The 13,077-nt window shown below is 42.9% G+C and overlaps 1 protein-coding gene across 1 annotated transcript in view; it reads left to right on the forward strand.

Moving 5' to 3' along the window:
- Positions 1-13,077, forward strand: part of RGS12 (regulator of G protein signaling 12) — a gene marked incomplete in the record, with an annotated part of 188,317 nt that overhangs the window by 30,492 nt on the left and 144,748 nt on the right. The window contains 1 exon segment of the mRNA XM_027773595.1: positions 1-144. Coding sequence (XP_027629396.1) covers positions 1-144 — 144 coding nt within the window.

The following is a 13,077-nucleotide window of genomic DNA, read 5'->3' on the forward strand; positions in this document are numbered from 1 at the left end:
CCTGCTGACCGCTACAGGGTTGAGGGCAGCTTTGCACAGCCCCCACTGAGTGGCCAAAAATGGGACTGGTCCAGGAAGGCTTTTGGAGTACAGAACATTTTCAGTCCCCATCGAAATGTTAGAAAGACTAAAGAAGACAAAAAGGTAAGCCTATTATAGTAGTAGTTCAATCTGAGTACACTTGATTTTATAACAGCCCATTCCTGATGAAATGTCTTGCTGATTGACAAACCCACACCCCTGGCTTTCTCTAGCTGGCCTGTGTCTCTGTCAGCTGTCACAGGTATCTCCCTTGCTTCTGTGCTGCAGAGTCTGCCTTGCCCAGGAGCTCTTGTCCCACCCTACTCTTGTCTTTGGTGCTAGCTCTGGCTCTGACGATTTTCTTGGCTAATCTTGGGCAGGATGTCTGGGCAGAGCAGGTGGTGATAAGAGGGAAGTTGACCTCTCACAGTCTGTTAAGGTCTCCCTCTGTCTCTCTGCAGCTCCTATGAAGCCTATTTTTTTTTTCTGACCCCAGTGTCGTCATCCCAGTGTCTGAGACAACATGCCTTTTTTGAGATCAAAAAAGTTCTTGATATACAGAGAGCTGGTTCCCTTCAAGGTAGAAGCTTGCCCACAATGTAAATTCCTGTGTTTCATCATAGTGAAAACCCTGCTATGAAAAAATGCTTACTGAACTTAGCAGTAGGCCTAGTGGCTCAGGCTCCTTGAATGTTGCCTACTGGTTACTGCACTTTGAAAAGCTCCACCTGGGAGAGCCTAGATCCATCAGTGGCCCTTTGGGTCTTTGCCTCCTGTAGGAACTAAGTGTGAAGCATGAGAACAGAAGAGAAAGAACACCAGAGAGCCCTCATTGAAGGACTTCATTCAGCAGAAGATGGTTGTGAAATTGGGAGATGCTTTGTTTGGAGTAAGGGCAGGTGCCTTGTGACTGGCAACAGGAGGGGCAGCATTTAGTTTTATTTATTTCCTAGAAACTTTTCTCAGAGGATTTTTATAATTTAAAGGTACCTTTTCTGTGTTTGTTCACATTTTTGTTCTCAGTAGCTGAAAATATTCTGAGAACCCCTCCAAAGGTCACCCAGTAGTTAGGATAGGGTCAGGGACAGAGGAGAAGCCTTGAGGCTGGCGCTGTAGTGTTTGATGAGTATTTTTACTCAGGATTTCCCTTCCCAGCTTATAGTATTTTTTTTTTTGTTGTTATGAAGTAATATTAGAGGAAATTTAAAATGGAAGAAAGGACAGATCTTTAGTTTTTACCTCTTATAGGTGACTGTGGATACCATTTTGATGTATTTAAATGTGTGTGGGTATTATTGGGGTATATGTGAAAGAGAAGACAGAGAAGGTCTCTCCATCTTGAGATCCTCCTGCCAAACTCTTCTAATTAGCTTAAGGCACAGATATGTTCATCCATACATGTCTCCTCGGACTCTTACAGAGTTATTTTTATTTTTATTATTATTTTTTAATTGTATTTTTTTCAAGTCACCGGGCCAGGGACTTTTTTATTTTTATTTTTTTGGAGAGGTTTTTGTTATAGGGCATGTGCGCTCGTCACACACAGAGAGAGAAACAGAGAGAAAGAAAGCAAGAAATCACCCCCCCCCAGGGGGGATGGCTAGGCCACAGTCCTTTCTCCTCCAATCTCCTCTTGGGATCTTGGGCACGCATGCGCACACGCCTGGCGTGAGTTTAAGCCACCGGGTCCAGGACTCAAACCATAGTCGACTATGTGGGAGTCCAGCAACATATCCATTACGTTAACTGCTGGTCCTGCCTTACAGAGTTTTATAATCAGCTTAGTTATGTTCACTTTAGCTCAGCAGCTTACATTTTGTACCTTACTACTGGAAGCATGCACATTCTTCAGAGAACAGCTATGGTGGAGACTGGTCCCTGAGGGAAAGCGCAGATGGAAGCTGAATGTTGAGGTAGGAAGAGTGTATGTCCAGATGATATCCCATACTCCACTCCTACATTGACTTTTTCCACCCTAAGAATCTTTGCATAACATTGATCTTCCTCAAGTCCCCTTGGGTGGATACATGAGTCACACTTCAAACAAACAAAGGCAAGTTGTGTTTATCAGGTAAAATGCAAGAAACATTCCTGTCTTAGGATACCAATGTGACAGTCTATGGAAGCCTCTTTGGTCTTGGATACCATGCCTCATTGGACCTGGGAGCCATCTTATTCATCACATCAAAGGTCACATAAAAATATCAGTAGTCTCCTTTTTAAGTATTTGAGATCTGGGGTTATTATACCTGATAGTGTTTGTCAGTTTTTCTATAACTATAGGATGAATGTCTAAATTAAGATTTATCCCCATAAATCAAGCAGAGAGAGCACCAGAGTTCAAACTGAACTTCCCAGGGCCAATGGAGAGTATTCTCTCTGAATACTATGTCTTGTGGGGTGGGCAGCAACAGGTTATTCTCACTTATGCATCTTAGTTGCAGTGGTGATTCTACCATTCAGATTTGCATTCTCAAGGCCATTGCCCATGGTGGTGTCAGCATGTCTAGGAGTGTTGGATGGCCTACTTGGGGTCTCACTGAGGGTGCAGATTGCTTCATGCAATCAGGTCATCCACCCCTGCTATGAATTCTGATTTGTCTTTAAAGCATCCTTTACCATGCTGCTGTATTTTTCTATTAGATTGGCACCCATTGGGTTGTAGTGTAGGTGAAATTGATGGTTATGCATTAATTCAGCTCATTGTTGTACCTGATGTCCAGTAAAGTGTGTTGCTTTTAGTAACTTCAGTGATGCTATATGCTGCAAGAAGCTGTGACAGTCCTCTTTGGTTGAACATTGTATAGCTCATTTGCTAGGGAAGGCCTGATGCTTAATGGGGCTATAGTGGACTTTAGTACTTTTCCAGATCTGAGACCAAAAGCTAATAGGAAGTCAAACTTTCTGCGTTCAGTTCTAAAGCACCAAAGCACATCCCTCCTGGGTAATATTTACATCCATCTGGCATGAGATGGATTGATTTAGAATACCCAATGCCTAGGTGGCTCCCACAGCACTTTTGGTGGCATTGAATGCCTGTTTGCACTCCTCTGTCTAGTCTCATTGGGATTTTTAAAATTTAATTACTCTATGTAGGGGCCATACTTTCTGTACTAGATGTGGAATAAATGTCCTCCAATATTCCAACAAGCCCCAAAAGTTTTGCATTTGTTCAGTGTTGGGCTGGGAAAAGCCTGGATCTTAACAATAATAGCCAAAGCATTACTTCATCTTACCAGACCAGATAACTCCCAAGAATTTGACAGATAAGCCAGTTCCTTGCAGTTTGTTTTGATTTACCACCTATACTTTCCCTGTAAAATGTTCAGTCAGCAGGGGGTTGCTTGTTCTAAGTCTGTAAGAGAATCAGGTTATCATCTATATATAATTTATGTCATCTGTAGAATGAAATAGAGACACCTATGCAGGTTGCTTTCAGCTTTCCAGATCTCGAGTGACCATATCATGACCCAACACAGGTCTATGTAAATATCCCATAGGTAGCACTGTGAATGTCTCTTGTCTTCCTCCTCAGGTGATGTGAGCTGGTCTTGACAATCTGCATGAATATCAATAGCAAAGAATACATTAGTCAAATCTACTACAAGATGGTATGTGCCCATTTGTGTCCCTAATTGGTCCAAGTTATTAGTAGTATTGGGTACGCAGCATGAAGTGGGGGTATAACTTTCCCACCAGGTGAGTGGTATTGTTTGGTAGCCTCTACCCACCATAGTGCTGGCAGGACCATGGATAGTGCCCTCTTATCATTGCTTTAATTACCCTCACTTGGGCAAAATTTGCTAACTCGAATTTTTAACCATAACCTTTGCAACATATTAATTCCTAGTATGTACTCTTTGATAGAAGATATGGGTACAGAATAGGTTCTAGGAGGCAGGAGACTGATGCACAAGGTTAGTATCATCGTATGAACCTTGATTGATTTATCAGCATCCCATTTGTGGCAGTTACAGGCCCTTTACATTTACTTGGGTTACCATCTATTAGGGTGCATTCAATTCCAGCATTTACCAAACCTCAACACTGACTGCAAGGTGTTGGCTTCCTGGTGGCCTCTGGCATGGCAGCAGTGGCAACAACAACAGGAGCAGCAGTAGGAGGAGCAGGAGGAGCCTGAGCACAGCACGGGGCATTGGGGTGAATGGCGGGTAGCACTGTGGGCAGATGTGAGTGCTCCCATCCTGCTCCTGTCTCACTCTGGGTCTGTGACTGGCTATTCCTTTTGTATCTTTATATTCTGAATTATTACTGGGAAAGCCCTCATCTTTGGGGGGCTTTTACTTCCTCTATCACCTCTACTTCTTCTTCCAAGGAGTAGGATTCCTTGGTGGGATCTCACTTTTGTGGATCCCAATCAGATTGGGCTATCATAGTGCAGATACACACCATCAACAGCTGTTTCTCTTTCACTTTTGCCAAGTGGCATGCTAAGTTATGCGGCTCATCCCTAGTTTGCTTCAGCCAGTGATTCAGCCTGTCCTTGCTTTTGGCCTGAGTAACTGAATGTATCTTTCTGGTCTCAACTTCTTCGATTTCTATACTTGGTTTTTAGGTTTTTTAGTGGCTATCTCCTACTCTATGGCCACTCAGAGGTATTGCAAAACAGGACCAACCTACAGCTGCTGCAACTACATGACTTTCTTTTTCTTCTGAAAGTGTCCTTCCTCATTGACTGCTGTCAGTAATTCTAGCAGTCTGGCTGGCATTTTCAGGGCATTCTCATCCTGACGTGGTGGCCCCCAGCTAACTAACAAGATGACAACTTCAAATCATATCGAATCAGTGGCCCACCCAGATATTTGCCTCCAGAGACATCCTTCTCTTAACAGGATGCTTCTCTGACATATCAACTATGTCAATTGCAACATAGTAACCTCAAATCTGGCTAGGAGACAGAAAATAACACAGCAATTTGAACAGGGAATGCTTAGTATAGAGAATTGTTAGAACTCTTCCTTTCTCTTCCATCCTTGTGTATGTGGTCTACTTGGCTCTTCACCATGTCTTCTCACAAGACTTTCAGAATCAAGTGGTTTCTGGACAAAAAACAGAAGCAAAACCATCCTGTTCCCCAGTGGATTAGAATGAAAACTGGTAATAAAATCAGATACAACTCTAAGAGGAGACAGTGGAGAAGAACCAAGCTGGGTCTATGAGGAACTGGACAGGATATGGGCCACATATTTATGCTGTACCAAGGTCACTATGGTCTTGCCACATCAAGTTGAAAATGGTCACCACTGACTGGACACTTGTCTATTGGAAAAAAAATGATGCTTCACTTTGTTTCTAAGTTCTGCATTGGTAGGTTGGTTCAGTAATAAATATGTGAGATCTTTTAAAAAAAAGAATTGTTGGGACCATCAGTTGGTGTAATGCCTACGTCACTGGACTCCCATGTAGTCGACTGTGGTTCGAGTCCCAGATCTGGTGGCTTAATCTCACTCTGGGTGCGTGTGGGCGTGTGCCCAAGATCCCAAGAGGAGAATGGAGGAGAAGGGATTGTGGTGTGGCCATCCCCCTGGGGGGGGGGTGGGGGTGGTCATTTCTTTCTTTCTTTCTCTCTGTCTCTCTCTGCCTTTCTGGCGAGTGCACGTGCCCTATAGCAAAAACCTCTCCAAAAGAAAAGAAAAGAAAAAAGAAAAAAAGAATTGTTACCTAGGATGGTTAGCTGCTAAAAGAGATAACAGACAACACTAAGGTAGGAAGTGTGGAAAGGGGCCACGTTTGGAAAAGTGGACAAGAGACTTAGACATTCAGAGGAGAGAGCCCTGTGAGCCAAGGTTGATGTGGCTGCTCCTGTAATTATGGACTGTGAGTTCCATTGCCACTGAGACAGTGAAGAAACTCATTGGAGGGCAGTAGCTGCTGAACTCTGGTGACTTAACCAAGAAAAATGATGTCAGGATTGTCACACACGAATCCACCCACCACTACTTTGAAAATAGCACCTGCCAAGAAACAGCCAGGGTTTCTCTGTCTAGTCCCCTCTATTTTGGCAGAGCCCAACATCAAGGTGGCAAGCGAGGAAGCAATGTGGTCAGCAAGGCCCAGCAAGCCCACTTTAGGACTGAAGCTGGGCAAGGAAGGGTGGGTCTTGTGCTAGGAGGTAGTCCTTGATGACTGCCATGACACCGCTGTATATCTCCCTAGCATCCTAAGGCACCTTCTGCACATGTTAGGTCTTCCATACAACAATAGAACAGTGCAGGTAGGATTCCAAAAGGCTTTGGTGAGGATACCCTTTTGCCTCAGCACAGTCTTAATGGTAGTTTGTTTAGTAACTTCTCTGAATTGCTTCTGTAAAGTATATTGTTATGTGACCATGAGATCTCTGGTTAGCTTAGTGACCAGCTAGTGATGGGACAGAGAATTCTTAGGATGCTTGGAACAATCAGTCAGTCTCTCGCCCAGCCTTAGCCAAGGGGCTCTGTTTGAGTGTTGGGGATGGGCCGTCAGCACTCAGCTGGCAGTTGACAATTCAATCTTAGCCTTCACTTCTTCTCAAGCACAGCCAGAGGCGAGAAGTTTGGGCCTTCTCACCTTTTTCCTAAGTATATGCACAGCTCTGCGGTGGCCTCCTAGATTCCTAGGAATATGTTGGAGCTTTTCAAAACCTCCTAGGTCATCTCATTCTCACTTTTTCTTTTAAGCCAGCTATGGCTTCCTGCACCCTGAAGGGTAGTTTCCTGTGACTGTGGGGCAGTTCCAGCCTGGACAACCGTGTATACTCAGCTCAGGAGTTTGTGAGCACACCTTGCCCAGTGCAGTCTACATGTCAGGCTTGGGCAGGGCCGCCCACCAAGAGTGTTGTTTCCTTGAGCACACTGCCTGAGCCCTAGGAAATTCTTTAGCTTTCACTTAACATGCTTGTGATTGCTGCCATGGGATACTTACAGTAAGCGTTCCCTTCTAAATTACCGGCACCTGCCTCTCTTAATTCTGTATGCGAAAAAGAGAGCCGACTATTAGAAGAAACACATTACTGCGTTTAGTCACCAGTTGGTCTCTAAGGCCTATCCATTCTGTGTCCAAACTGTCACTGGATTCATCTCTTCATTACTTTCCTTTACCAGTGCTTTCCTTGTTTCCTCTTTGATCCTGTTATATCCCTCAAGCTCAACTCAAATCTTGACTCTGAAAGGATTTGCTTCAATGGAAGCCTAGAGAAGAAGTCAAAGGAAAGTTTTGTTTTTTCTACTCTTCCCTGGTCAGGGTGAATACCTCTCTGCCTCAGTCTTTATTATGCTGGCCCAGGGGGAGGGGTTCAGAAATGAGTATCAGCCCCTTGTTGCTCTCAGCCTTTTGTCCTCATCCTAGTAATATCCAAACATTAAACCAAACCAGACAATGTTTTTTAGGGAGAGGTTTTTTGCTATAGGGCATGTGTGCTTACCAGAGAGACAGAGAGGGACAGAGAGACAGAAAACGAGAAATCAGCCCCCAAGGGGGATGGCCACGCCACAGTCCCTTCTCCTGCATTCTCCTCTTGAGATCTTGGGCACACACTCACATACGCCTGGTGTGAATTTTAAGCTTCTGGGTCCAGGACTTGAACTGCAGTTGACTGTGGGAGTCCAGTGACATAACCATTACTCTATCTGCCGGTCCCCAGATAATGTTTTTAAATTGATTTACCCTCTAACTTTTCTCCTTTGAAGAGGAATAAAAAAATTGGAAGCTGAGTACTCTTAGCCTTAGCCAGCGTTTGAGATTCTTGAAGTGAATTAAATAATGTTTATAAACAGATGAGCTTCCATTTTGTTTACTTTGCTTTTACTTTTTGCTTAATGTCTATACCAGTAGAAGTTGGTACTAATGGAGATAAATTTCAAAGTCTGTGACTTAAAAATTGGATTGATGTGAAAAAGAGAATCCAAGATGTTGAAATGCTGTCTACATCATTAAAATGATTAAATTACGTTTAATTTGAGGTAAGTGTATGTAATTCCATGCCTTTAAAAACTCATATTCTGAGATTAAAATATCTGGTTAAACAGCGAAATCTAAATTCTTTTTTTTAAAGAATTATTTTATTTAACTTTATTTATTTATTTACTTGTTTTAATTTGACCAGAGCAGGACAGAGAAAGAAAGGGAAAGTGAGAAAGCAAGCTGCCAGGTCCAAGACTTGAACCACTGTTGGCTATATGGAAGTCCAGCGCCCTTGACCACCATGTCACCTGCTGGCCCCTCATAAACTTTTCTGTATAATGGATTTTGGAAAACTCAAAAATTTGTTTTTTATTTGTGACAACATGTAGATAGTTTATTATTATTTTGAAATAAATGAATACATCATTTTACATTTCTCAGCTTAATTTCTAATACCGAGCTGGTTAGTGGCCCAGTGTTAAAATGTGATGCTCTGTGAGGCAATCCCACATGGAAAGATTCCCATTCCAAGTCTGGAGATCTCCCTGAGTGTGCTGTGCCCATGATCTGAGGCTCACTGAAGGCTGGTGTGGATTGTGGCTTCAAGAGCCTGTTGGGAACTAGCAGTTAGCATAATGGCTATGTCGCTGGACTCCCATGTAGTCAACTGCGGTTCAAGTCCTGGACCCGGTGGCTTAAACTCACGCCGGGTGTGTGTGTGTGCGTGCCCAAGATCCCGAGAGGAGAATGGAGAAGAAGGGATTGTGGCGTGACCATCCCCCCTGGGGGGTGATTTCTCGCTTTCTGTCTCTGTGTCTCTCTCTGTCTATCTGGCAAGCGCACATGCCCTATAGCAGGAAAAAAAAAAGAGCCTGTTGGGTTTACTCTTTCTCTTTCTCTCTTGTTCATAGAATAAATAAATGAAACAAAAATTTATAATATGGAAAATATTGATAGATGAAACCCACAAAGAGAAAAGCTACTTAGGCCCCTGATAATTTTGAAGAGTATTCAGGAGTATACAGGATTACTGAGACCACACGTTGGAGAAACTGCTGCCCCAGGGAACCTCTCTCTGGCTTGTGTAAAGATAGATTGTCAGGAGTGAGTAATTTCCATACTGCTTCTTATTGGGAATAAGACCCATTAATAGGAGAATGGGAGAGTAAATTATGGAATATACCGAAGAGTTAAATCCAAAGGAACCATTGTTATTTGTATCAACCTAAGTAAATCTTTTTTTTTTTTTTGAGAGGTTTTTGCCGTAGGGCGCGTGCACTCGCCAGATAGAGACAGACAGAAAATGAGAAATCACCCCCCAGGGGGGATGGCCATGCCACAATCCCTTCTCCTCCATTCTCCTCTCGGGATCTTGGGCACGCATGCACATGTGCCCGGCGTGAGTTTTAAGCCACCGGGTCCCGGACGCGAACTGCGGTTGCCTACGTGGGAGTTCAGCGACATAGCCATTACGCTAACTGCTGGTTCCCAGTCCAAACTCATATGTTCCTTTCCTTTCTTTTATCGAACATGCATATTATAATCTGTTGTGATTACTTTTTTCCTAAAATGATTTCTTAAATACATAGTTATATATCAATCCATACAGCTTTGCTGATTCATTATAGTGGTCATATAATATTACATTTTATGCCTGTGCCATCTTTTATTTAATCAATCTTCAATTGATGAGTAGTACCTTACTGTTTTTCTAGATTTCATTATAATTGTGTTATAGTAAAAAATCCTTAAGTTTATATCTTTGTGTTTATGTGAGTTTATCTTTTAGGTAATTTCCTTGATGTAGAATTACTGTTTTTAAAAGCATATATGCATTTTAAATTTTACCAAATTGCCCATCAAAGATTTTTTTTAGTTTTCATTTCTATCAGTAGTGCTTGTATGAGAAAATCCCCATGCCCCCTCTTTTTCCCCCAAGGAGAGTTTTTATTATTTTTGTGTACAGAAAATGCAACAGTGTACATCCAACACAGTTCAGTGGCAAATTCTTAGCCTTTGCCTTATCTAACTTGGCAATGCCAACCATAGACTTTGTCCCCAGGATGTTGCCTCTCCAGGGATGATGGATCTTATCATATTGGGCATTGTAATTGGTCCTGATAGTTTTCACCAGCTTAGAGCTTCTTTGTCTTCCAAATCAACCTGTATAAAGGTGATAGTGGTGCAGGCCTTCCAGTGTACTAGATGTCCCAGCCTGGTCTTCCCCTTAATATTACAGAGGGACCTTCCAGTTTATGACATTGGCAGTTAGAAAGACAAGCGGCTCAATGGGCTCCATGTCATGTGCAGTTGCCACCAGTTGAGCCTTCTTGTTCATCAAGGTGGTAACAGTATTAACCATTGCTTGAAAGACAGGTGGTTTCTTAGTGGGTGCTGTGGTTTCAATGTGTCTTCTCCCCCTAACCCCCAATTCATATATTGAGATTTTGTTGTGATGAGATTAAAAGGGTAAAAACTTAATCCAACTATAGTGTCAAGAGATGGGACCTTTTGGGGAGAGATTACAAGATCAGGTTGGAGCCTCCATGATTGGGTACTCATGGGTTCATAAGGAGACACAGACATACATCTCTTGCTCCGTCACCATGTGATACCCTCCACCATATTGCAACAGTAATAAGACTCTCTCCAGATGCAGCTCCTTGACCTTGGACCTCCAAAACCATGGGCTAAATAAACCTCTCTTCTTAATAAAGTACCCAGTTTCAGGTATTTAGTTATTAAGCAACAGAGAATGGACTTAAACAGTGGGGATACTACCTTTGCTGGTAGCTTTCTTCTCACATCATTTAGCAGTTTGCTGCTTCTCCTGCTTGTCTCCGGTCGGTCCTGTGGGCCATCTTCAGTGGCTGAATAGCAAGTGACCCAAGTCCTGGGTGAACTGGTTAATTGTGGGAGGTACTTTCAGTTGCTTATAGAAGGTAGCCCTTTACCACTGCAGTCAGATATATATAAGGGTGGGGTCCCTTTTGGCCTGGATGTCCTGTCTAATGCCCAAATTCTTAGACCTTTTCTCAGGATTTACCACTTTCTTGATCTCTTGCCTCTTCATGACAGTGGGGCCAGGTCCACCTTCTTCCACTGACCTTTCCTTTTGCCATCTTGGGTGGTTGAAGAAGAGAAGAGAATGCTGTTTTCTTCCCACCCATATAACTCTGAGTATTGGCATGAGGAGAGAACAGTCTATAAAAAATCTGAGAGGAAATAGATGGCTATTTCCTTATTTAATTGCTTAAATTGAACAATTTTTATATGTTAATTGACCATAAATATTTCTTCTATTGTCTACTCCTGTTTCATATACACTGCCTATTTTTCTATCTGATTGTCTTTGTCTTATTGATTAGTAAGAGTTCTTTGTACATAAAAGAAATCGATGTCTTGGCCAAAACATTTGAAACCAGTCATTTAAAAAAAAATCTACCAAGGAGGAAAAATGAAAATAATGAAATTTTGGCAACTGGAGGAATTTAAAAAGAGGGGGAGATTTTCTTGGGAGGAGTTTTCTAAAAAGAGATTTATTCATGGTTGAGGGTAAAAGATAGGATTCCTTGATTCAGAAAGGCCGTTTAACTTTTATTTCAGTTTTATTTGCTATAAACTTTGGCATAAAATCAACTAAGAAGTCTGATTACTTTTGTAATTAATCGTATAGATTAAAAGATGTAAGATAGGGATGTGTACATGTAGATACATTTATATATGTAATGATGGATGGATAGATACAGGTATAGGTATAGCAGTAGGTACAGATATCATGTTTGTAATTAGGTAATGATGTAGGTGATAGCGTAATTTCCCCTACCTAGTGTCTTAAACAAGCTAAGCAGTTGTGTTGAGGATGTTTGCTTATAATTTTTTGCTTTAAAGTGAGAGAATTCCTGACCTGGCTAGTTCTTCAAACTAAGTGACACTGAACCCTGGAGGAAGCAGCTCTGTCACAAGGTGTCTGGAGCAGCATTTGGGGGCATACTGGTCATCTGAGTGAGTTCTTTTAGCTGGCCTGCCTTTCCTCTCTCTTCTCTTCACTCACCTTTTGGATGGGAGAACACAGGGTCACCTTTGGTCCTAAGGGGAGGTTGTCAGGTTGAGATACCCAACTGTTGAATCCCGAGTTGAAAAGGAAATAGAAGGAGATATGTGCTGTGAGAATCAACACCCTAATTGTTGCCCTTCCTCTTCTCCATCAGCCCGCCTACTTGAAACACCTGATTAGAGGGGCGAGCAAGAAGATAATTGGAAGGAACCAGTGTGGATATGAGAGACATCACATTCTATTTGAGTCCCATGGTGGCCCCAGTGGAACTTGCCTTCATGTTTGAGACCCAAGAGTGCAGGAAACCTGTTTTCACTGGTGTATTTAGAACATGGGTGGGAACTGCCCTATGGTACCTGGGAGGAGGGATCAGGGCAGAGGGATGATTCTGAGTGGCATGAAAAGATATTCCTGTGGACCATGTGGGGGTCAGGGAATTTTTTTTTTTTTTGAGAGTTTTTTTTTTTTTTGCTATAGGGCGCGTGCGCTCGCTAGACAGACAGAGAGAGACAGAGAGACAGAAAGCAGGAAATCACCCCCCAGGGGGGATGGCCACACCGCAGTCCCTTCTCCTCCATTCTCCTCTCGGGATCTTGGGCACGCACGCACACGTGTCCGGCGTGAGTTTAAGCCACCGGGTCCGGGACTCGAACCGCGGTCGACTATGTGGAAGTCCAGCGACATAGCAATTACGCTAACTGCTGGTGGGGTCAGGGAATTTGAAATAGCATGTTGCACACCAGTTTGAATGCTCGTGAGCCTGCACTGGGGTGCCCAGTGCAGGGAGTGGGAGAGTGGCATGCTTTGGCCATGGTGTGGGCAATGTCTTGCATCTAACAAAGTGCACAGATCTGGTGGCTGAGTAGCAGACATTTATTATCTCACAGTCCTGGGGAATAGAAATCCAAAATCATGGTGTCAGGGGTTGTTCCTGTTTGAGGCTTCTCTCCTTTGGCTTATAGAATCTTTCCTGTTGTCCTCACTTGGTCTTCTTTCTGTGTTTGTCCGTGTCCTAGTCTCTTTTTATAAGGGCGCTAGTCATATTAGATTAAAGCCCAGCCTAATTACCTCACTTTACGTTAATCACCCCTGTGAAAACC

This window comes from Tupaia chinensis, unplaced genomic scaffold (assembly GCF_000334495.1).
Source record: "Tupaia chinensis unplaced genomic scaffold, TupChi_1.0 Scaffold000360_1, whole genome shotgun sequence".
Lineage (NCBI taxonomy): Eukaryota > Metazoa > Chordata > Mammalia > Scandentia > Tupaiidae > Tupaia > Tupaia belangeri.